The 24,524-nt window shown below is 46.2% G+C and overlaps 1 protein-coding gene across 1 annotated transcript in view; it reads left to right on the top strand.

Moving 5' to 3' along the window:
* The first annotated feature begins 1,593 nt into the window (after nucleotides 1-1,593).
* The window catches only part of LOC141112023 (transmembrane protein 178B), a 127,110-nt gene continuing 104,179 nt past the window's right edge, over nucleotides 1,594-24,524 (top strand). The window contains exon 1 of the mRNA XM_073604355.1: nucleotides 1,594-2,150. Coding sequence (XP_073460456.1) covers nucleotides 1,724-2,150 — 427 coding nt within the window. The 5' untranslated portion in view covers nucleotides 1,594-1,723. The remainder of the gene's footprint in view (nucleotides 2,151-24,524) is intronic.

Below are 24,524 nucleotides of genomic sequence, written 5' to 3'. Positions count from 1 at the left end.
TTTTAAAGAAAGAAAAATCAAGCGTTTAGAACTGATTTAAAATAGCACATGCAGTATTTATCACAGAAGTAGTCAATTTACTAAAAAAAATGCGTTATTTAACAAATGCGTTATGTTTTGCAATATTTAGCACTTACAACTAGTGTTGTTTTTACATTATTTTATTGTAAAACTATATTGGGTTTTTTTTCATAGGCTAAGAGTGAGTCAGATAATGATGTAAAGATGACCATACACTATATTATCCAGGAATACAGAGATATCCTGTAGATCCTCCATTGTTCTATGAATGAAGGCATGCAGGAATATTGTGACACTATGAAGACGTCCTCAGTGTGTCTTCATTCATAGAACAATCTCCTTCTAGTGAAATGTTAGAATTTATTTCCATTCCTGAGCTCGGGGCACAACATTTCCACACTGACACATTGTATACTTGTAACTTTCTGGCCAGTGCAGAGAACGGCTCATTGTTATTTTGTAAATTCTTAAAATATTGGCTACCTATATATCCATGGTGCCCATCCTGTGGCTACATGCCACCCTTCAGCTTTTTTGTGCAACCCTTGGGGCCCCTGCAACACTAATCTGTGTTTCCATATAGCCCTGTTATAAAAGTCATTTCTAGCAGTCTTATATAATATGTATCCAGTCATTGAATGTCTCCTGAGACATGTCCCCAGCTTCCAAAAACTCCCATAGCATGTCCAGAGTCTCTGGCCATCTCTTGTACCATGTCCAGAGTCTCTGACCATCTCTTCTGCCATGTCCAGAGTCTCTGACCATCTCTTGTACCATGTCCACAGTCTCTAACCATCTCTTCTGCCATGTCCACAGTCTCTGACTATCTCTTGCGCCATGTCCAGAGTCTCTAACCATCTCTTGCACCATGTCCAGAGTCTCTGACCATCTCCTGTACCATGTCCAGAGTCTCTGACCATCTCTTGTACCATGTCCAGAGTCTCTGACCATCTTTTGTACCATGTCCAGAATCTCTGACCATCTCTTGTACCATGTCCAGAGTCTCTGACCATCTCTTCTGCCATGTCCAGAGTCTCTGACCATCTCTTGTACCATGTCCAGAGTCTTTGACCATCTCTTGTACCATGTCCAGAGTCTCTGACCATCTCTTCTGCCATGTCCAGAGTCTCTGACCATCTCTTGTACCATGTCCAGAGTCTCTGACCATCTCTTCTGCCATGTCCAGAGTCTCTGACCATCTCTTGTACCATGTCCAGAGTCTCTGACCATCTCTTTTACCATGTCCACAGTCTCTGACCATCTCTCATACCATGTCCAGAGTCTCTGACCATCTCTTGTACCATGTCCAGAGTCTCTGACCATCTCTTGTACCATGTCCAGAGTCTCTGACCATCTCTTGTACCATGTCCTCAGTCTGTGATCAGATTTCTATCATGCCCATAGCCTATGAAGGGACAGACAGGTGTCGGTGTATGATGGGATGGTTAATCTGTTAAGTGTACAGTATAGTGTCAGGTGTTTGGGTGATACATTTGTCGGGTGTGCAGTGTCGGGTGTATGGACTATCCATGTGTCGGGTGTATGGACCATCCATGTGCCGGGTGTCGGGTGTATGAATGATCCATGTGTCGGGGCTCCAGGCTCCTCCCCTCCCCCTCCTCTCCATCCTCAGTGCTCGGAGATCTGCGGGCTGAGGCTGAGGCCGGTGCCCGGGGTGTGATCCCCTCTCCTCTCCGGTGTGATGAGGCTGCTGGCCGGTGCCGGTCTGTGCCTCGCCCTGGCCGCCCTCGCCCTCCTGGCGGTGGCCCTGAGCACCGATCACTGGTATGAGACGGACGCCCGGAGACACCGAGACCGGTGCAGGAAGCCGGGAGGGAAGAGGAACGATCCGGGATACATGTACACCCCGGGCCAGCACCTCCCCCTCCGAGGGGAGAAATCACGGACCGCCCGCGGAGGAGAGCCGCTGTCCAGAGGAGTCCGCCTGATCTCCAGGGTGGGGGAGGTGTCACACCGGGAATACCGGTACCGGGAGATCCCCTCCCCCCGCCCCTACCTGGCCCTGGACAGTCACTGCACCCGCCGCTTCAACTCCACCGTGTCCGGCCTCTGGAGGAGATGTCACCGGGAGGGCTTCGACAAGGACACCGAGGAGCTCATCCTGAAAGGTGGGGGACCCAATCCGAGTACATACCGGAGAATAGGGGGGTCACCTATAGTACATACCGGAGAATAGGGGGGGTCACCTATAGTACATACCGGAGAATAGGGGGGTCACCTATAGTACATACCGGAGAATAGGGGGGTCACCTATAGTACATACCGGAGAATAGGGGGGTCACCTATAGTACATACCGGAGAATAGGGGGGGGTCACCTATAGTACATACCGGAGAATAGGGGGGGTCACCTATAGTACATACCGGAGAATAGGGGGGTCACCTATAGTACATACCGGAGAATAGGGGGGTCACCTATAGTACATACCGGAGAATAGGGGGGTCACCTATAGTACATACCGGAGAATAGGGGGGTCACCTATAGTACATACCGGAGAATAGGGGGGGGTCACCTATAGTACATACCAGAGAATAGGGGGGTCACCTATAGTACATACCGGAGAATAGGGGGGGTCACCTATAGTACATACCGGAGAATAGGGGGTCACCTATAGTACATACCGGAGAATAGGGGGGTCACCTATAGTACATACCGGAGAATAGGGGGGTCACCTATAGTACATACCGGAGAATAGGGGGGTCACCTATAGTACATACCGGAGAATAGGGGGGTCACCTATAGTACATACCGGAGAATAGGGGGGTCACCTATAGTACATACCGGAGAATAGGGGGGTCACCTATAGTACATACCGGAGAATAGGGGGGTCACCTATAGTACATACCGGAGAATAGGGGGGTCACCTATAGTACATACCGGAGAATAGGGGGGTCACCTATAGTACATACCGGAGAATAGGGGGGTCACCTATAGTACATACCGGAGAATAGGGGGGTCACCTATAGTACATACCGGAGAATAGGGGGTCACCTATAGTACATACCGGAGAATAGGGGGGTCACCTATAGTACATACCGGAGAATAGGGGGGTCACCTATAGTACATACCGGAGAATAGGGGGGTCACCTATAGTACATACCGGAGAATGGGGGGTCACCTATAGTACATACCGGAGAATAGGGGGGTCACCTATAGTACATACCGGAGAATAGGGGGGGTCACCTATAGTACATACCGGAGAATAGGGGGGGTCACCTATAGTACATACCGGAGAATAGGGGGGGTCACCTATAGTACATACCGGAGAATAGGGGGGGTCACCTATAGTACATACCGGAGAATAGGGGGGGTCACCTATAGTACATACCGGAGAATAGGGGGGGTCACCTATAGTACATACCGGAGAATAGGGGGGGTCACCTATAGTACATACCGGAGAATAGGGGGGTCACCCATATAGTACATACCGCAGAATAGAAGGGGGTCACCTATAGTACATATTGGAGAATAGGCGGTCCCGACTCATACCGGAGAAAAGGGGGGTTACCAACAGTACATACCAGAAAATAGTGGGGGCAACCTCTAGTATATATCGGAGAATAGGGGCACCACCTATAGTACATACTGGAGAACAGGGGGGAACTGACTGAGTAGATACCAAAGAATAAGGAGGACCACCTATAGTACATACCAGAAAATAGGGGACTCCCCTGTATACACACTGGAGAATACATACCCAAAATTGTGGGGCCTCACATAGTACATATCATGGGGGATCATCTAAAGTACATATCAAAGAATGTGTCCATACAGTAGGGGGGACTACCTATAGTACATACTGGAAGATGTGATCATACAATGGGGGTACCACCATCTATAATGCATGCTAATATTTACTGTCTTCTGGGGTTAGAAAGTGTAACTGTAGTTCATATTGGTATTTTTTTGTTGGCATATTTAGTCCAACTGTGTGGCATGCCAGCTTTCATTATTTGTAAGGCTTAGGGGGTCCAGCTATAGTGCATACTGCCTTATGGCGTCTTTAGGGAAATGGGGGCCCACCTATAGTGCATATTGACCTGTAATCTCTTGAGAGAATGTGTGGTGCACCTATAAATAGTGCATGTTGACTAATATTTTTTGGGATACTCCAGGTTTTGGGTATAGCGGGTCCATCCTCTCAATACTTTCTATAATATCTTGTAGTGGTAGAGGAACCACCTTTACACTACTTTGTATTTTATTTGCAGTAAAAGAGGAGCAACCTTCATAGTACCTTCTATTTTATAATCTAGTGGTAGAAGAAACCCCTCCACAATACATTCTATTATATCTTCTAGTGGTAGAGGAATCACCTCCACAATACATTCTATTATATCTTCTAGTGGTAGAGGAATCACCTCCACAATACTTTCTATTATATCTTCTAGTGGTGGAGAAGCCACCTTCACGGTACTTTCTGGTATATATTCTAGTGGTGGAGAAGCCACCTTCACGGTACTTTCTGGTGTATATTCTAATGGTAGAGGAGCCATGTATGGTGCATCCTGGAATATGTTGCCTTCTAGGAGCAGAGGGTCCACTGGTACAATGTGTTGTCTACTGTGCATAGTAAGACCATTCATGCTGTTTGCATCGGGATATGTCATCTTTGTTGGCTGAGGACCATTTAAACAGCGTATCATAGAGCACATTGCCTTCTGGTGGTAGGAGCTCCAGGTATATGCATATTATCGCTAAGTTGAGTAGGCTGTGCTATAAATGTTTAGATAATTAAAGTAGTCTTTCTATATAAGGTGTCCACTTTGACACATTTTTGGAATATAGTCCGCTGAGATAGGTTGTCCACCTATGCAGTGTGTACTTGGTTAAACAGGGTGCTATATGGGAAGACTGTGTATAATAGGATATAAAGTCTAGTGAAAGGGGTTTAATGTGTGTTGGTATACAGCCTTAGTATATCAGGGCTGTCTATATATTATATGCAGGAAATGTAGAGATGTGTTATACACCTTTTATACTGATATGTAGAAATGAGAACCGCCTATATAATGCATATAGGATTACACAGTGTCCTTAATAAGGAAGGTCCACCTGGAATATGTCTGCTGGAATGTATATCCTAGGGTGTATAATGCTCAATTATACAACCTACTGGTATTTTGAGTCTTGGTATAGAATATCCTCCTACACCGCATACTGTGATATATGAGAGACTGCTATAGATCCACCTGAATAATGAATGCTGAGATTTCGAGACACACCAGCACCGGGACACTTGGACTTGTAGTCCTACTTCCCAACACAGTGTCTTTGACTATCTGGCTAGGTCACAGTGATGGGTTTTAGAATGATATTTAGTGTATCTGGGACAATATAAATGCTAATGCATGGTCTTCTATAAAGATGTCTTGTAGGGCATGGTCGATGCTTCACGAGATTGTCCTCGGGCTGTTGCACCTTTTTGAAATGAATGAGAATGTCATGTTCAATCTGGGACATGAAGAGCCTGTGTCTAATACACAGTATATGTGTGGAGTAATAACGGAGATGATGAATAGGTAGGTGTGAATGGTTCATAACATTAGGGTATATGAAGCTGAACACTGTCAATATAGCAGAGGTGGAGACATCTTCAGGCTTTTAATGTGCGTGGGGTCTAATGTGTGCACGTCTGTTAATGGGGAATTCATGTTTATGTGCTCTGCAAGGCAGGCCGGATGTATTAGGGTCTTACTAGATGACCATTAGACACTGTAAATGTTTTTAGTGTGGTCTTCAGAGATGGCAAGCTCTGTCTTTTTAAGGGATTTGTTTGCCTTCCTATGGATCAGCTGTGGGTATAGTGTTCTGTATATGGCGAGTTTCAATTTATTTATGTATCGGGTTTAGTAGTTTATTTTAAACATGTAAAAAATATAAACAAAAAAAGTAATCAGATACAAAAAACAAACACAAAACAATAAAACAAAATAATTTGGTTTACATATCCGAAAAAGAATACTAGCTTATTTAATTCCATCCCTTCTCCATAAGGCTCTGTTCACACCTGAGTGATCCGAATCGCGGGCAGTATCGCCGCAATTCTACCCACGATTGGAAATCACAGCAAATTGCGGGACGCTTGTGTGATGCCATTACTTCTCAATGGCACCCCAATGGTGGCGTGTTTTTGCCGCCCGATAAATCGCACTGAAATCGTGACAAACCGCGCTGCTTGTCGCTCAAAAAGGAGCAGTAATGGCATTGCGCCGCAATACTGCCTGCGATTCGGATCGCTCAGGTGTGAACCGAGTCTAAATAATAAAAATAAATTACCTAGCTTCCCATCAGTCTAAAGTTATTCAATAATTGTTCAAATTGTTTATACTAATAATCGTGCTATACAATCATACATACAGACACATATACACAGATATATGCATACATACGTACACTATATTGTCAAAAGTATTGGGACACCTGCCTTTACATGAACTTTAATGGCATCCGAGTCTTAGTCTGTAGGGTTTAATATTGAGTTGGCCCACTCTTTGCAGTTATAACAGCTTTGACTCTTCTGGGAAGGCTGTCCACAAGGTTTAGGAGCGTTTGACCATTCTTCCAGAAGCGCATTTGTGAGGTCAGGCACTGATGTTGGATGAGAAGGCCTGGCTCGCAATCTCCACTCTAGTTCATCCCAAAGGTGTTCTCTTGGGTTGAGGTGCAGGCCAGTCAAGTTCCTCCACCCCAAACCCACTCATCCATGTCTTTATGGACCTTGCTTTGTGCACTGGTCCAAATCATTTGGTGGAGGGGGGATGCGTGTAAAGACAGGTGTCCCAATACTTTTGACAATGTGTGTGTATACAGTGTGTAATAAAGATATATAATTATATTTTATACACACAGTGGGGGGGGGGGGGGGGATGTATTTGATCCCCTGCTGATTTTGTACGTTTGCCCACTAAAAGAAATGATCAGTCTATCATTTTAATGGTGGGTTTATTTTAACAGTGAGAGACAGAATAACAAGAAAAATGCATTCAAATAAAAATTATAAATTGATTTGCATTTTAATGAGTGAAATAAGTATTTGTCCCCTTCAAAACATAACTTAGTACTTGGTGGCAAAACCCTTGTTGGCAATCACAGAGGTCAGATGTTTCTTGTAGTTGGCCACCAGGTTTGCACATATCTCAGGAGGGATTTTGTCCCACTCCTCTTTCAGATCCTCTCCAAGTCATTAAGGTTTTGAGGCTGACGTTGGGAACTTGAACCTTCAGCTCCCTCCTCATAATTTTGAATGGGATTAGGGTCTGGAGTCTGGCTAGGCCACTCCAGGACCTTAATGTGCTTCTTCTTGAGCCACTCCTTTTGTTGCCTTGGTCATGTGTTTTGGGTCATTGTCATGCTGGAATATGCATCCATGACAAATTTTCAATGCCCTGGCTGAGGGAAGGAGATTCTCACCCAAGATTTGATGGTACATGGCCCCGTTCATCGTCCCTTTGATGCAGTGAAGTTGTCCTGTCCCCTTAACAGAAAAACACCCCCAAAGCATAATGTTCCTACCTCCGTGTTTGATGGTGGGGATGGTGTTCTTGGGTTCATAGGCAGCATTTCGCCTCCTCCTCCAAACACAGCGAGTTGAGTTAATGCCAAAGAGCTTGATTTTGGTCTCATCTGACCACAACACTTTCACCCAGTTCTCCTCTGAATCATTCAGATCTTCATTAGCAAACTTCAGACGGGCCTGTACATGTGCTTACTTGAGCAGGGGGACCTTGCAGGCACTGCAGGATTTCAGTCCTTCACAGTGTAGTGGGTTACCAATTGTTTTCCTGGTGACTATGGTCACAGCTGCCTTGAGATCATTGACCAGATTCTCCCGTGTAGTTCTGGGCTGATTCCTAACCGTTCTCATGATCATTGAAACTCCACGAGATGAGATCTCACATGGAGCCCCAGACCGAGGGAGATTGACAGTTATTTTGTGTTTCTTCCATTTGCAAATAATCACACCAACTGTTATCACCCTCTCACCAAGCTGCTTGGCGATGGGTCTTGTAGCCAATTCCATCCTTGTGTAGGTCTACAATCTTGTCCCTGACATCCTTGGACAGCTCTTTGGTCTTGACCATGGTGGAGAGATTGGAATCTGATTGATTGCTTCTATGGACAGGTGTCTTTTTGTACAGGTAACAAGTTGAGATTAGGGGCACTCATCTCAGCTCTTTACCTGTATAGAAGACACCTGGTAGCCAGAAATCTTGCTGATTGATAGGGGATCAAATACTTATTTCACTCATTAAAATGCAAATCAATTTATAACTTTTATGAAATGCGTTTTTCTGGATATTTTTGTTGTTCTGTCTCTCACTGTTAAAATAAACCTACCATTAAAATTATAGACTGATCATTTCTTTGTCAGTGGGCAAACGTAGAAAATCAACAGGGGGTCAAAAACTTTTTTTCCCCCTTACTGTATTGGTGTGTGTTTTAATGATTTTTAGGGCTTGTTCACACTTGCTTTGGTCTCTGGAAAACGATCCATGTGCAGAGAGCATGTGAACCAAAGGCCTTCTCGTCACCTGCTTCAACCTCCACACTAGCGCATCGCAATTGCATGCAGTTGCGGAGTGCTTGCAGAGTGGCCTTATTCACTTAAATGGGTCACACTCTGTGATGCTATGCTTGCAGAAAGTAACATGAGGCATAATTCCTGCCACAGCATGTGCACACCCTCATCTACTGGAGGAGAAGTAAAAATGCCCCTTAACCACTCGTGTGAATGAACCCTTAATTTCAATATAGTTTATTCGTTAGGCTCTGTTGACACCTATGCAACTTGGGAGCATGTGCAATTGTGCATGGATTCCCTCAGAGCATGATGACATGCTATGTCCTGGCGGGTGCTCTTCAGTGCCATTCATTCTTGATAGCACCCCATATGCACCAGCCAATACATGTGTACTACATTGCACCATAGTACGCATGGTAACTCATTGCCATGCATTATATGGCAATGTGATTTAAAATAAAAACAAATGGCCACACTTCTTTTGTTGCAAATAGGGCAGATCATTGAAACAAACGAGTTGCACCAAAGCGCCCACGCATCGTCACACCTGCATAGGTGCAAATGGAGCCGTGACATGATTCTGGTGACGCGCCAGGTGGGATAGGAATTTAGAGCGTTGGTGAATTATTATTTTATATAGGTCAGTTTTTATTAAAGAATATTGAATGTTAAAGCAGCCAAGATCACGTTATGCAGAATACAGAATATTTTTTTTTTTTTTTTTTTGCTGTACTAGTTGTGTGTGTTCTTGACCTACATTGTCTTGGTATTCAGTCCAAGAATTCCAGACTTCATAAAACAGAACTGTTTTTGTCATAGAACAAGGTCCCCCTTTTTTTTTTTTTTTTTTTTTTTTTTTTTTTTTATAAAGTCAATAGATTGGGAGGGGGGTCTTTTCCGGAATATTTTGCCTTGAGGTTTGTGTCTCTTAGGAGAAAGGCTGCGTGGTTTTCCAGATTTAGGTCATTCTTTTATAACAAAGGCTCAAACCACATGTGAATATTCTGAGTGTAATACAGGCCAAACAACTGTTTTACTCACCCCCCCTCCACAGACAAACAGACACACGAGCGCACGCAATCCACAATCCACCCCCAGCTTCATCATCCACTTAGAAATCCATTGAAAACAACCGGAAAGGCGCGCTCCGTGAGATCTCACTGACATACTGAGATGGTGACATCCATTTCTCAACCCCCTAATGAGGTGATATTTTCGGAGGTGGTCAGAGAGTGAAACAGACAAGGAGAAGGGAAATGTACAGTCTGTTCATGTATAAGGGATTCAGTCCCCATGTATTCTATTAAAAATGTTTTATAATGAAATCAGCACTTGGTACTCCCAAATTGCAGATTTCTTACTATTTGTTTCCTATGGATGTGAGAGGGAAGAGAGTATATCAGGTATGAGCAACGATATCCTTCCTGCTGCAGAGGAACTACCATTTCCAGCATGACGGTAGAGGCATGGGGGCGTGCTGGTGTGAAGATATGAGACATATCATGTTATGTATCTTTATAAACTTAGAGTTCCTCTTCAACATGAAAATGTATTTCTTAGCAAAATCTTTCTGAATTCTTTTGGTATTGCAACCAATGTTTTTGTCTTGGTTGCTCTCCGGATGACATGAAATGTTCTGCCAATGATATGATAAAATTCGGAAGAGATGTTGATATGGAAAGTCCCTGTTTTATAAGTTAATTACTCCCTTTTTGTAATCAATCTTTCTTCTGTCAAACTAACCTTTTCACTCACTAATCAGTAAGGTCATGATGACCAGATGTAATGTTGAAATAATTAGTAAAGAATGTATTGTGTAATGTGGGCATGTGCCTGCCATAGACTAAAATGTTATCATTTCCTATAAAAGTCTGTACCAAATTGTATTCTGTATCACATTCCCTTGGAAGATGTGATCCTCTGTATGTACAGTGTATATTCTGAAGTAAACATACATTGAGACAAATGCAGCTCTATTGGCATAGATGTCCTTTATTTCAAGGCTCAACTTAACATTGGTGACCCCGATTCGTGTCATTTGTTGTTCCTCTCTATATATTTTTAGGCTAACACAATAAAGAATGTTAGATGATAGACTATGGGACTTTCACTGCAATGGAATCAGTTTAACCATCGCTTGGCAATCAGTGTATGGGAAAAGTGATGTCCAATTTTAATTAGAGGGCTGGACAAGGAAATGTTCCAGTTTGTTTTAGAATGTACCTGCAGACAGGTCCTGCTTTGTTCAGGAACCCAGAGCAGCTGTCTGTGGTGCTGAATATGAACAGTCCATTATTCATGTTCAGCACCATGGACAGCACACTACCCATAGACGTCCACGGCAATGTTCATTCTGAGTTCATTTCAAGTTTCGATTCATTCTAGTCCGTCTTTAGACTAAAATGCTATTTTAGTTTTAGTTATAATTAAAGCAGAGATCCACCCAAAAGAGGAACTTCCTCCTTGAGTAGTTCTTACCCCCCTGACATGCCACATTTGGCATGTCATTTTTTTTTTTGGGGGGGGGGGGAGCGGGTACCTGGTTTTGACAGGTACCCAGCTCCTACTTCCTCTCCGGGCCGCCTAGGCAACTCCTCCTCTCCTCCCAGATGGCCCCTCCCCACCCTGCAATCTTCTGGGACACGTGACGTGTCCCAGAAGATTGCACAGCCATTCACGACGCGCAGAGCGACTCACGCATGCTCAGTGCGCACCCGGCTGTGAAACTGTAAGCTGTCAGTTGGGTGCCCACAGTAGTAATGCTGGCATCTTGGACAGGCGGGGGGAGGAGCGAAGCTTTGGGCGCCCGCATCGCTGGACCGTGGGACAGGCGATTGTGTGTTTTATTAAAAGTCATCAGCTACACTTTTTGTAGCCGCTGACTTTATATAAACACAGAACCGGGTGGAACTCCGCTATTAGTCATCTGAAGTGTTTTAGTCGTGTTTTAGTCTACTAAAAGATCCAGTACATTTAAGTCTACTAAAATCCTAATGGGTTTAGTTAAGTTGTAATGCAATATTTAAGCATTTCTTTAGAATTTCTAAACTCATTTTATACTCCTGGAGTAAAAATCAAATAACATGTTGTGGGGATGGGGATGAAAATGGGAGTAAAGGAGTGCCCAGGGCAGAGAACTGGTCTGGGGTGACTGTGTCTCTCAGCCAATACAGCTTATCAGGGAGCTGGGGGTTTAACAGACAGGCGAAGCTCAGAGGAAAGCAGAATTTCAAATGGGTAAACATCCCTCCCTCCAAAATTTCATCATTTTTCGTCTATTGACTAATTCTAATTTCATTTGCGTTTTCATTTTCGTCACTGAAAACCTGCTGCTGATGAAAATTAGGCCAAAAAATATATATATTTTTTTCTACAACGTCTACAAAATTAACACTGGACCATGGTGCTAAACATGAACAATAAATTATGCTGCCCATGGTGCTGAACACAATACACTGCATATAGCTTGTCCATGGTGCTGAACACAAACAATACACTACCTATAGCTGTCCATGGTGAGGAACATGAACAATAAATTACCTATAGCTGTCCATGGTGAGGAACATGAACAATAAATTACCTATAGCTGTCCATGGTGAGGAACATGAACAATACACTACCTATAGCTGTCCACGATGAGGAACATGAACAATACACTACTTATAGCTGTCTATGATGAGGAACATAAATAATAAATTACCTATAGCTTTCCATGGTGAGGAACATGAACAATAAATTACCTATAGCTGTCCATTGTGAGGAACATGAACAATAAATTACCTATAGCTGTCTATGATGAGGAACATGAATAATAAATTACCTATAGCTGTCCAAGGTGAGAAACATGAACAATGCACTACCTATAGCTGTCAATGGTGATGAACATTTTATAGCTGTCAATGGGGAGGAGCGTGAAGAATGCACTACTTATAGCTGACCATGGTGATGAGCAGGAACAGTTCATAGAAATAGCAGATACTGGTATCATGGTCCCAGTGTTGCTATCTTTCAGTGTAGAAATGTGTATTCGAGCAGCAATCACCAACCAGTGGTCCATGAATCACTGATGGTCCACAAGAAAATTTTGGTGGTCCCCAGGGGATCTGCTGCAAATCAACATTGTGGTGGATGTTTACCGCCCAATGTTGTTTCCAGTGTTGTTCTCAGAGCGCTGACAGTCAGTACTGTGAGTGCGCATTGATACCGGATGCCTCCTCTGTAGTTGCAGCTCCTGTGAACTCAGAGGGATGCGCTGGGAGTAGTGCAGAGAGTGGGAGGTATAGAACGAGTGGACTTCTGATGGCAGCACTGATCAGACTCTGGGAGGGAGCATGGAGCTCGAGCACATGGCTGGATAAGGCGGTGAGATCCAACAATGAGTCTGTGTAAGGCAGCAGTGTGATTCAGAGTGGGGGGGGGGGTAGAGATCCAGAGCATTGTGTGTGTATAAGACAGCAGTGTAGTGTGATCCAGGGGGAGGGGGGCAGAGAGCCAGAGCATTGTGTGTATGGGGCAGCAGTGTGATCAAGGGAGAGGGAGCAGAGAGCCAGAGCATTGTTTGTGTATGTAAGACAGCAATGTGATCCAGGAGGAGGGGGCAGAGAGCCAGAGCAATGTGTGTATGGGGAAGCAGTGTGATCAAGGGGGAGGGGGGCAGAGAGCTGAAGCAGTGTGTGTGTGTGTGTGTGTGTGTGTGTGTGTGTGTGTGTGTGTATAAGGCAGCATTGTGATCCAGGGGGAGGGGGGGCAGAGAGCCAGCGCATTGTGTGTGTATAAGGCATGTAAAATTAATGTTAGTGGACCATGGGATTTAAAATTTGTGAGTTATCCGAAGAGGTCCGAAAGTTTTTGGCAACTACTGTACTAGAGGTTGGTGTGCAAACAAGGGGTTAACTTTTCAATGTCAGGGTTACAGGCAAGTTAGAGGGTGGCTTTAGGGTAGAGTAGTGCACATGAACAGTAAAATAACATTGTTCATAGCTGTCCATGGTCATATACATGAACAGTGCACTGCCCATAGCTGTATTTGGTACTGAACATGAATGGTGCACTGTCAATATATATCTATTGTATCATGAACATTGCCCATAATTCTTCATGGTCATGAACAATACAGTGCACATAGCCACCCACAGTTCTAACTGCAAATAGTGCTGAACATTACGAGTACATTGGGGAAATGATGTCAATGAAGCTGAACATGAATAGAACATAGCCCATAGGGGCTACGATTGGTGCACATGACAGTGCGCTAACTGCCCATACTGTAGCTGTCCATGGTACTAAACATTGAACAGCTCTGACTTGCCTATCGCTGTCCATGGTGCTGAACATGAACCGTGCACTGATCATAGCTGTCTACACTGCTGATTTTTACACTCCTTGTGCTGGGGATGCTTTGTTTGATTTAGGATATTTCTATATAATAGCATGGGGATTTCTTTTATTAATATTTATCTTTCGATGTAGAAAAGCTTAGTCTGCAGTGTAGCATCCTGGTGTACTAGAGATTGGTATGTGGTTAACTTTTTTCCCAGTGTTCGGGTAACAAGCAAGGTTAGTTAGAGGGTGGCTTTAGGGTAGAGCAGTGCACATGAATAGCACAATAGTGCTGTCCATGGTCATATACTGTAAATAGTGAACTGCACATTCTTGTCTTTGGTATTGAACATGAACTGTGCACTGCCCATAGCTGTCTATTGTCCTAACATGAACATGTTAGGACAGTAGTTCTGCATGGTCATGAACAATACAGTGCACATAGCCACCCACAGTTCTGAATGCAAATAGTTCTTCACATTTCAAATATGTTGCGTAATTATGTCAGTGGAGCTGAATATGAACACTACATAGTCCATAGGTGCCACTGGTGCTGAACATGAACAGGGCGCTGCATAGAGATATCTTTGCCACTGAACATACAGAGTGCAGTCTGTAGCTGTTCTTCACACTGAGCATAAACAGTGCACTGCCCATAGCTGCCATGGTCCTGAACAGGGCACTGCCCATAGCTGCCATGGTACTGAACATGGAACAGGGCACAGCCCATAGCTGCCACGGTACAAAACATGGAACAGTGCACAGCCCATAGCTGCCATGGTACAGAACATGGAACAGGGCACTGCCCATAGTTGCCATGGTATGGAACAGGGCATTGCCCATAGCTGCCATGGTACAGAACATGGAACAGGGCACTGCCTGTAGCTGTCCAAACTTATGAACTTGAGCAATACTTTGTTCATAGGTGTCAGTGATGCTGAACTTGAATACTGAACTGCCCATAGCTCTCCACTGTCCTTACATGAACCAATATTGCCCATAGTTGTGCACGGTCATGAACAATACAGTGCACAGAGCTTCTCTCAGTTCTGAACATTACAAATACACTGTGTAATGAATTCAATGGAGCTGAACATAAACCGTACATGGTCTATAGGTGCCACAGGTGCTAAATATGAATGGTGCCCTACTCATAGGCAGGGGCGTTGCTAGGTCTACAAAAGATCTGGGGCTAGAGCCCATAGCAGCGTAGTAAAGAAAGTCATATGCTTGGGCGGGCATACACATGTATATACAGTAATATATATGTGTGTGTATATATCCCCAGAGAGCCCCCCCACTTACATCAGGGTCCCCAGAGAGCCCCCCCCACTTACATCAGGGTCCCCAGAGAGCCCCCCCCTTGCATCAGGCTCCCCAGAGAGCCCCCCCCTTGCATCAGGCTCCCCAGAGAGCCCCCCCCCTTGCATCAGGCTCCCCAGAGAGCCCCCCCCTTGCATCAGGGTCCCCAGAGAGCCCCCCCTTGCATCAGGGTCCCCAGAGAGAGCCCCCCCTTGCATCAGGGTCCCCAGAGAGCCCCCCCCTTGCATCAGGGTCCCCAGAGAGCCCCCCCCTTGCATCAGGGTCCCCAGAGAGCCCCCCCCTTGCATCAGGGTCCCCAGAGAGCCCCCCCCTTGCATCAGGGTCCCCAGAGAGCCCCCTCCCTTGCTTCAGGGTCCCCAGAGAGCCCCCCCCCCTTGCATCAGGGTCCCCAGAGAGCCCCCCCCCTTGCATCAGGGTCCCCAGAGAGCCCCCCCCTTGCATCAGGGTCCCCAGAGAGCCCCCCCCCTTGCATCAGGGTCCCCAGAGAGCCCCCCCCTTGCATCAGGGTCCCCAGAGAGCCCCCCCCTTGCATCAGGGTCCCCAGAGAGCCCCCCCCCTTGCATCAGGGTCCCCAGAGAGCCCCCCCCTTGCATCAGGGTCCCCAGAGAGCCCCCCCCTTGCATCAGGGTCCCCAGAGAGCCCCCCCCTTGCATCAGGGTCCCCAGAGAGCCCCCCCCCTTGCATCAGGGTCCCCAGAGAGCCCCCCCCCTTGCATCAGGGTCCCCAGAGAGCCCCCCCCCTTGCATCAGGGTCCCCAGAGAGCCCCCCCCCTTGCATCAGGGTCCCCAGAGAGCCCCCCCCTTGCATCAGGGTCCCCAGAGAGCCCCCCCCCTTGCATCAGGGTCCCCAGAGAGCCCCCCCCTTGCATCAGGGTCCCCAGAGAGCCCCCCCCTTGCATCAGGGTCCCCAGAGAGCCCCCCCCCTTGCATCAGGGTCCCCAGAGAGCCCCCCCCCTTGCATCAGGGTCCCCAGAGAGCCCCCCCCCTTGCATCAGGGTCCCCAGAGAGCCCCCCCCTTGCATCAGGGTCCCCAGAGAGCCCCCCCCCTTGCATCAGGGTCCCCAGAGAGCCCCCCCCTTGCATCAGGGTCCCCAGAGAGCCCCCCCCTTGCATCAGGGTCCCCAGAGAGCCCCCCCCCTTGCATCAGGGTCCCCAGAGAGCCCCCCCCCTTGCATCAGGGTCCCCAGAGAGCCCCCCCCCCTTGCATCAGGGTCCCCAGAGAGCCCCCCCCCTTGCATCAGGGTCCCCAGAGAGCCCCCCCCTTGCATCAGGGTCCCCAGAGAGCCCCCCCCTTGCATCAGGGTCCCCAGAGAGCCCCCCCCTTGCATCAGGGTCCCCAGAGAGCCCCCCCCTTGCATCAGGGTCCCCAGAGAGCCCCCCCCTTGCATCAGGGTCCCCAGAGAGCCCCCCCTTGCATCAGGGTCCCCAGAGAGCCCCCCCCTTGCATCAGGGTCCCCAGAGAGCCCCCCTCTTGCATCAGGGTCCCCAGAGAGCCCCCCCCTTGCATCAGGGTCCCCAGAGAGCCTCCCCCTTGCATCAGGGTCCCCAGAGAGCCTCTCCACCCCTTGGGGACCCCTGCAGAGACTCTGGGCTATGGGCCCCAGATTCGGGGCTATAGCCCCAAAAGCCACCCCCTAGCAACGCCACTGCTCATAGGTGTTCATGGTACTGGACTTGAACAGTGCAGTGCCTATAGTCCACAGTGCAGTGCCTGTAGTCCACAATTCTGAATGAGAACAGTACATTGTTCGTATATTTCAATGGTGCTGCACACGTACAGTACACCAACCATATAGATGTTCATTGTCTAGAACATTGGTCTCTGGGCTAAATGTGGCCATTTGCTTGCCTTTATCTGGCCCTTGGTGCTCCATTTGTCCCACTGACACCAACATGGGGGCACCATTCTTTCCACTGACATCAAAAATGGGGAATTTTTCCTCCCTCTGACACTAATGATGGGACACTATTCCTCCCTCTGACACCAGCAATGGGGCATAACTCCTCCCATTGATATAAACAATTGGGCACTATTCTTCCCACTAATACCATCGACGTGGCACTATTCCTCTTCCTACTAACTACAGGCACTCTAGCCCGACTAAAGTCTGGAGGACAGTGAACCGGCCCTTTTGGTTAGAAACTTTGGAGACCCCTGGTTTAGAACATCAACAGTGCTCTACCCTTTGCTGTCCATAGTTCTGAACATACACAGTACATTGTCCTCAGGTGTAGGTGGTGCTGATCATGAGTAACACACTCCCAATGGTTGTCCATGGTATTTATCATGCACAGTGCATTGTCCACACTTGCAGTGGTTGTCCATGGTATTTACCAGGCACAGTGCATTGCCCATGGATGCCTGTGTTCTGTTCGTAATAGTGAACATACCAAGTATGCTCTCCATATAGGAGTGTGATGCTAAATGAAAGTGAACACACTCTCTCTGTATCTGCTCATCACACTGAATGTAAACCATGCATTGAATATGGTAACTATGGACAGTAAGTTGGTATACACTGTCTGTGACTGTCTGTTTTCAGACATAGCTGTCCATTGATGCTGACTGAGAACAGGATACTGCCGACATCTATACATGTAGTGTACATTTTCATAGATGACTGTAGTGTTAAATACTCCCAACACAAATACTATAGCTGTCCATTATACTGAATGTGATCATTACACCATCTAGTGCTATCCATGGTGCGGCCTATAGATGTCCATGATGCCAGAAATAATCAGGAGAACATTTCAGGTGTAGAAAGTGAACACACAGTACATGCAGCATAAACGCACAGCTCCAACTAAGGTACTGAACAGTTACCTATAAATAAACACTACATTGTAGAGCGCAGTTTTTCTCCAGATCTGTGTATTAACCTTGGGGAACCTTGCACCTCATTTAGAGATATGCAATGTGGTAGTTGCCTACCTACCATGAGAAATATGATTCACTAAACTGAGCTAAGTGTGTTTCTTGGCATAATTGCACTTTTTGCAAAGAAATCATGTTCTTAGTTGGAACAAAAAAAAAGGTGTGAAGACAAGTATATCGGTGCTCATTAACTCTTCAACTGCTTTTTTTTTTTTTTTTAATCTCTTTTCAGCAGGGGGTCCATTGTTGAGACAATTGTGAGATTTGTGGGGTAGATCATTATATGTGATTGCTGGTTTAAATAAGCTTGGCCTCATTTATCAAGTGCTGGTGACTTTTTTCTGTTGTTGTAATTGAAATGTGAATATATATATATATATATATATATATATATATATATATATATATAATTTATTTATTTTTTATAGGATTTTTGCGTATTCATAAATGTATTCAAGCTTTGGAATCTAAATAGGAGAGAATGATATTTATTTTGGCATATCATTCAGCAGACTGATGAGGATAGATAAAAAAAGAAAAATATAAACTATATAATTTTAATGGTAAAGCACAAACTCAAATTATTTGATAACTGCACTGCAACCACATTGTCTTTTAAATTGTTAAAGCCCAAATCCGTAATAATAAAAAAAAGATCCCTTGCTGTCAGGGGAGAGGAGATGCCGGATTCCCACTCCCCCGTCATGTTCACTCAGGCTGTGCTGGTGGAGTGTCCCCCAATGCCATCCAGTTCAGGGCTGTGGACCCTGCATTAGTCTTCATGATGTCAGGATCTTAGACCACTGTTGCATGGGGGAGAAGAAGCTGTGGGGACTGATCTAGCTTTGGGGAAGAGCAGAGGATTGGGTAATTAAGTTGTTTTCTTTGTTGCCCTAGACCAGGGGTCTGCAAACTTTCTAACCAAAGGGCCAGTTTATTGTCCTTCAGACTTTAGGGGGGGGCCGGACTGTGGCCAGAGGGAGTGAAAATTTTCCTGGCATCAGTGGAAGTAAACATTACCACATTTGGTATAAGGTTGGAAGAATAGTGCCCCATCGTTGGGATCACTGGGAGGACTAGCGCCCCATCGTTGGGATCACTGGGAGGACTAGCGCCCCATCGTTGGGATCACTGGGAGGACTAGCGCCCCATCGTTGGGATCACTGGGAGGACTAGCGCCCCATCGTTGGGATCACTGGGAGGACTAGCGCCCCATCGTTGGGATCACTGGGAGGACTAGCGCCCCATCGTTGGGATCACTGGGAGGACTAGCGCCCCATCGTTGGGATCACTGGGAGGACTAGCGCCCCATCGTTGGGGTCAATGGAAGAATGGTGCCATAAAGGCAAGCAAAGGGTCACTTCCGACCCCCGGCCCACAGTTTGGAGACCACTGCCCTAGACTAACTGGGGCAATTAACTCGCTGGCACAGCCCCACTGCAAGGGATCCATTTTTTAGTTTCCTGGAGTAGGACTTTAATACTCAAAACGGATAACAAACTTTCTGCTTTCTTACAGTGGGGGCTGTTCAGTGATTTAGTGAATTCAAGCTTCCTACCAGCTTACAAAGGGCCTTGTGCATTGCTTTCCAGCCCTCGTTTCATTCCTTTCCATAGTCCTTATCTGATATCAGCCATGCTGAGTCATGCTGGTTGTGGTCTTATCACAAATACCTATTAAGTACTATACATATCTTCAGCAAAACCTTCGCTAACAACCATTATGTCTCAGCACTGATGATTTTAGATTTTTAGATGAGTGCTAAAACTTTAAACGGCCTCTGGCACTTCCATGAAAGTTTAATTCAGTATTAAACTCATAAAAAAAATATATTGCAGCTTACCAATCTTTAACCCCTTCCCGACCACCCACGCAGTTGTACTGCAGCAGGTTGGCTCCCCTGGGAGAAACTACCTAACTGTACGTCAGTTCGCCTTTTGACCACTAGGGGGCGCACTTGTGTCGCCACGCTGGAGCCGAGGTCATTGGGCCCGCCGGGCACCCGGGATCACTCGCAACAGAGCGAGAGCCGGGATCTGTGTGTGTAAACGCACAGATTCCAGTTCTTTCAGGGGAGAGGAGACAGATTGTGTGTTCATACCAAGTATAAACACTGATCTCTCTCCTTCCCTAGTCAGTCCCATCCCCCCCACAGTTAGAACACACACTAGGGAACACGGTTAACCCCTTGATCGCCCCCTAGTGTTAACCCCTTCCCTGCCAGTGTCATTTATACAGTAATCAGTGCATTTTTATAACACTGATCATTGTATAATTGTCAGTGGTCCCAAAAATGTGTCAAAAGTGTCCAATTTGTCCGCCGCAATATCGCAATTCCACCATTACTAGTAGAAAAAAAAACAATAAAAAATGTCATAAATCTATTTCCTATTTTTAGACGCTATAACTTTTGCGCAAACCAATCAATATATGCTTATTGCGGGTTTTTTTAATCAAAAATATGTAGAAGAATACATATCGGCCTAAACTGAGGAAAAAATGATTTTATTTCATTTATTTTTTTTATTTGGGATATTATAGCAAAAAGTAAAAGATATTGTGGTTTGTTTTTTTTTCAAAATTGTTGCTCTTCTTTTGTTTTATAGTGCAAAAAAAACCAAAAAACGCAATTTTGTTTAGGTACAACGTCGCACGACTGTGCAATTGTCAGTTAAAGCGACGCAGTACCGTATCGCAAAAATGGCCTGGTCATTGAGCAGCAAAATCTTCCGGGGCTGAAGTGGTTAAAGTGGAATAGAAGGGGGGATTTGGGAACTTATATGAGGCAAGTGATCGAATATCAAGTACAGAAATAATAATTTATTATTCTGATTTGTAAACATGGCACATTACAATAAGAATTTTAAAAAAAAAATTTTTTTTTTTTTATGACCAATCCTTAAAGTAGAAGTACTGCCTGACCATAACTATTCTTAAAAATGTGCCCAGCGCTCTGTGTATAGTGCATTCCTGTGCCCAGCGCTCTGTGTATGGTGCATTCCTGTGCCCAGCGCTCTGTGTATGGTGCATTCCTGTGCCCAGCGCTCTGTGTATGGTGCATTCCTGTGCCCAGCGCTCTGTGTATGGTGCATTCCTGTGCCCAGCGCTCTGTGTATGGTGCATTCCTGTGCCCAGCGCTCTGTGTATGGTGCATTCCTGTTCCCAGCGCTCTGTGTATGGTGCAGTCCTGTGCCCAGCGCTCTGTGTATGATGCAGTCCTGTGCCCAGCGCTCTGTGTACGGTGCATTCCTGTTCCCAGCGCTCTGTGTACGGTGCAGTCCTGTGCCCAGCGCTCTGTGTACGGTGCAGTCCTGTGCCCAGCGCTCTGTGTACGGTGCAGTCCTGTGCCCAGCGCTCTGTGTACGGTGCAGTCCTGTGCCCAGCGCTCTGTGTACGGTGCAGTCCTGTGCCCAGCGCTCTGTGTATGGTGCAGTCCTGTGCGCTGTGACATTGCGGCGGACAAATCAGACACTAAGTGACACTTTTTTGGGGACCAGTGACACCAATACAGTGATCAGTGCGAAAAAATATGCACTGTCACTGTACTGATGACACTGGCAGGGAAGGGGTTAACATCAGGGGCAATCAAATTGTTAAATTTGTCCCTAGGAGGTGCTTGCTAACTGTGTGGGGGAGGTGCTTTAACTTTAAGAAGACAGAGATCTGTGTTCCTGCTTAGCAAGACAGAACGGCAAACTGCCTTGTTTACATAGGCAGACCGCCATTCTATCTGCCTCGGGAATGATCGATGGGTCCCGACAGACCCAATGAGACCCAGGAGAAGAAACCGCGTCAGGTACGTAATTTCATGCTTAAGGGCCACCCTGCCACAGTATATGTACGTGGGGCCGTCCTTAAGCGGTTAATCTACCAGCATGTCTTTGGAGTGTGGAAAGAAACCTAGGCAGGCAAATGGAGATCGTGCAAACTCTGTGCAGGTAGTACCGTGGTTGGGATTACAAACCAACAGCCCTAGTGCTGCTAGGCGGAGATGCTAACCACTTTGAGTTAAGAAAACAGTACATACTCGCAGAGTTTAGTGTCACTTTAACTGCTTGCTGACCAGCCATAGTACATATTCTGTGGCGGGGTGGCAGCTCCAGGCACAGCGATGCACTGGTACGCCGCTGCCTGTTTTCAGGTTGCGGGCGCGCGCATGTGCCCCCTCCAGCCTACTCCCCTGTGATTTGATACAGCTGGAGTTCGTCAAGAGATCCCGACCAATGATTCATGGCCGGGACCTGATGATCAGCTGTGTTGAATCACAGCCTAGAGCTCTGTTTTGATAAACAACACAGGGCTCTATACAGAGGGAAAGATCGCTTTGTTTCTTTTCCCTGCAATGCAAAGAGATGTGTAGTAAAAGAAGCACACAGTACACACACACACAGATAAGTTACTGATCGCTTCCATTGGTAGCATAAAAAAAAAAATCTGTATATTTCCAATAGTTTGTAGGTTCTATAATTTACACAAACCAATTATTATGCACTTATTGGCATTTTTTTTTTTTTTTTTTTTGGGAGCGAGGTGCCTTAACAGTGAAGTTTTTTTTATGGTACCTTCGTCCCAACAATATGGTGGCATCGGAGCATATATATAATGTATGCGCAAGGGGTAGCTGAGACAATATTGCATTTTGCAAGGGTCTCAATAAGAGTGACAGGCTGCTAATACGTTTTTTTCGTGGGTGCAGGGTCTCAACGAATGGGAGTCAGGTTGGTGAGAAAAGGATAGAAACACCTGGCTTGTTTGACGGTTCACCGTACCCCCTAAGCAGGCAGTATAAGGGATAAGGACAACATCCATTCGATTCGTAGGTTCCGTAGGGGGAACTAACGAACGACCCGGGGGACAACGAATGGTAAGGAATTGATACGACATAAAGAAACTGGTGATGAATCTTGCCTGTGACAGTGAGCCATGCGAGTGGATCGCGGCGGACTGTGGCGGGAGTGCAACGTATCGGAAGGTGTGGTGTGGTGCTGTGCACGAGGCAACAAGTGTGAGAGAAGTGCGTACAAATGATTCGTAAGTTGCACTGCGGGATCCGAACACGTGGTAGGGGGTGACACTGCGAGTGGCTACGACATGATAAAAACATGGTAACGAATCCTTCCTGCGACAGTGGCCTTGTGACTGGGTCTGCATCGGTCTGTAGCGGGTATGCAATGTATCCGAAGAATGTGGTGTGGCACCGTGCATGACACTCACAACATGACTCGATTTAGGCAAGTAACATGGGGGGGGGGGAACCATGTATGAACGATTCGTAAGTTCCGCGGCAACGAATGGCAACAATTTAGGACAAGATACGAATGCAAAGTAACAACTCCTACCTGCAACAGCGAGCAAGATTCGACAAAAAAAACGAATGAGTAACCGCAACGCACTACTTGGGAACAACAGACTCATGAACACGCAGTGAGCTGAAGAGTCGGCCTGGTGGCGTAACAAATTGCGCACTGGAACCGACAAAGAGCATGGGCGAGTGGGCTGCTTTAAATACCCTCCGGGCTCCTCCCATAAATTCAGGCCACCATACTGGTGTGTGTATATGTATGTGTGTGTGTGTATGTGTGTGTATATATATATATATATATATATATATATATATATATATATATATATATACATACATACATACATACATACATACATACATACATACATACATACATACATACATACATACATACATACATACATACATACACACTTGAATATTAAAGTGGTTGTAAACCCTTACAGACCACTTTGACCTACAGGTAAGCCTAGATTAAGGCTTACCTGTAGGTCCAAGAAATATCTCCTAAACCTACATGGTTTAGGAGATATTTGCAAAAAGACAGCTGCTAACGGCGATATGCCGTTAGTGGCGGCTCCCATGCGCATGTGCGGGAGTGATGCCATTGCGGCTCTGGCCAATCACAGCGCCGGAGCCACGATACCCGGAAAGAAGATGGATGCTCCGTAGCAGAGGGGACAGCGGTGACATCGCAGTTAAGGGACACGTAATGGGCTACTGTGCGATGCATATTAGCCCATTATGCTTTTCTTTGCAGGGAAACAAAGAGGAAGTAAACCCATTAGGGGAAGCGCTTCCCCGAGGGGGTTACCTTGCAGGTGCTCTCCTGAGTCCAGCATTCGGCGTCCATAGCCGCTGAATGTATGTCTCGGCTACGGCGCCCGCGTCATTGGATTTGATTGACAGCAGCGGTAGCCAGTGGCTGCGCTGCTGTCAGTCTAGCCAATCGGGACACGAGACACCGGCTAGAGCTGGTGTGCGCGTCGCCAGCACGAGAAAGAGGGTTCAGGTAAGTAAAATGGGGGGACTGGGGGGCTGCTGCACTGCAAGAGGTATTCTTCACCTCAATGCATAGAATGCATTGAGGTGAAAAAACACGAAGGTTTACAACCTCTTTAATGTAAAAGAGAGC

This window comes from Aquarana catesbeiana, linkage group LG11 (assembly GCF_042186555.1).
Source record: "Aquarana catesbeiana isolate 2022-GZ linkage group LG11, ASM4218655v1, whole genome shotgun sequence".
NCBI lineage: Eukaryota > Metazoa > Chordata > Amphibia > Anura > Ranidae > Aquarana > Aquarana catesbeiana.
This window is presented reverse-complemented; position numbering and strand designations above follow the sequence as displayed.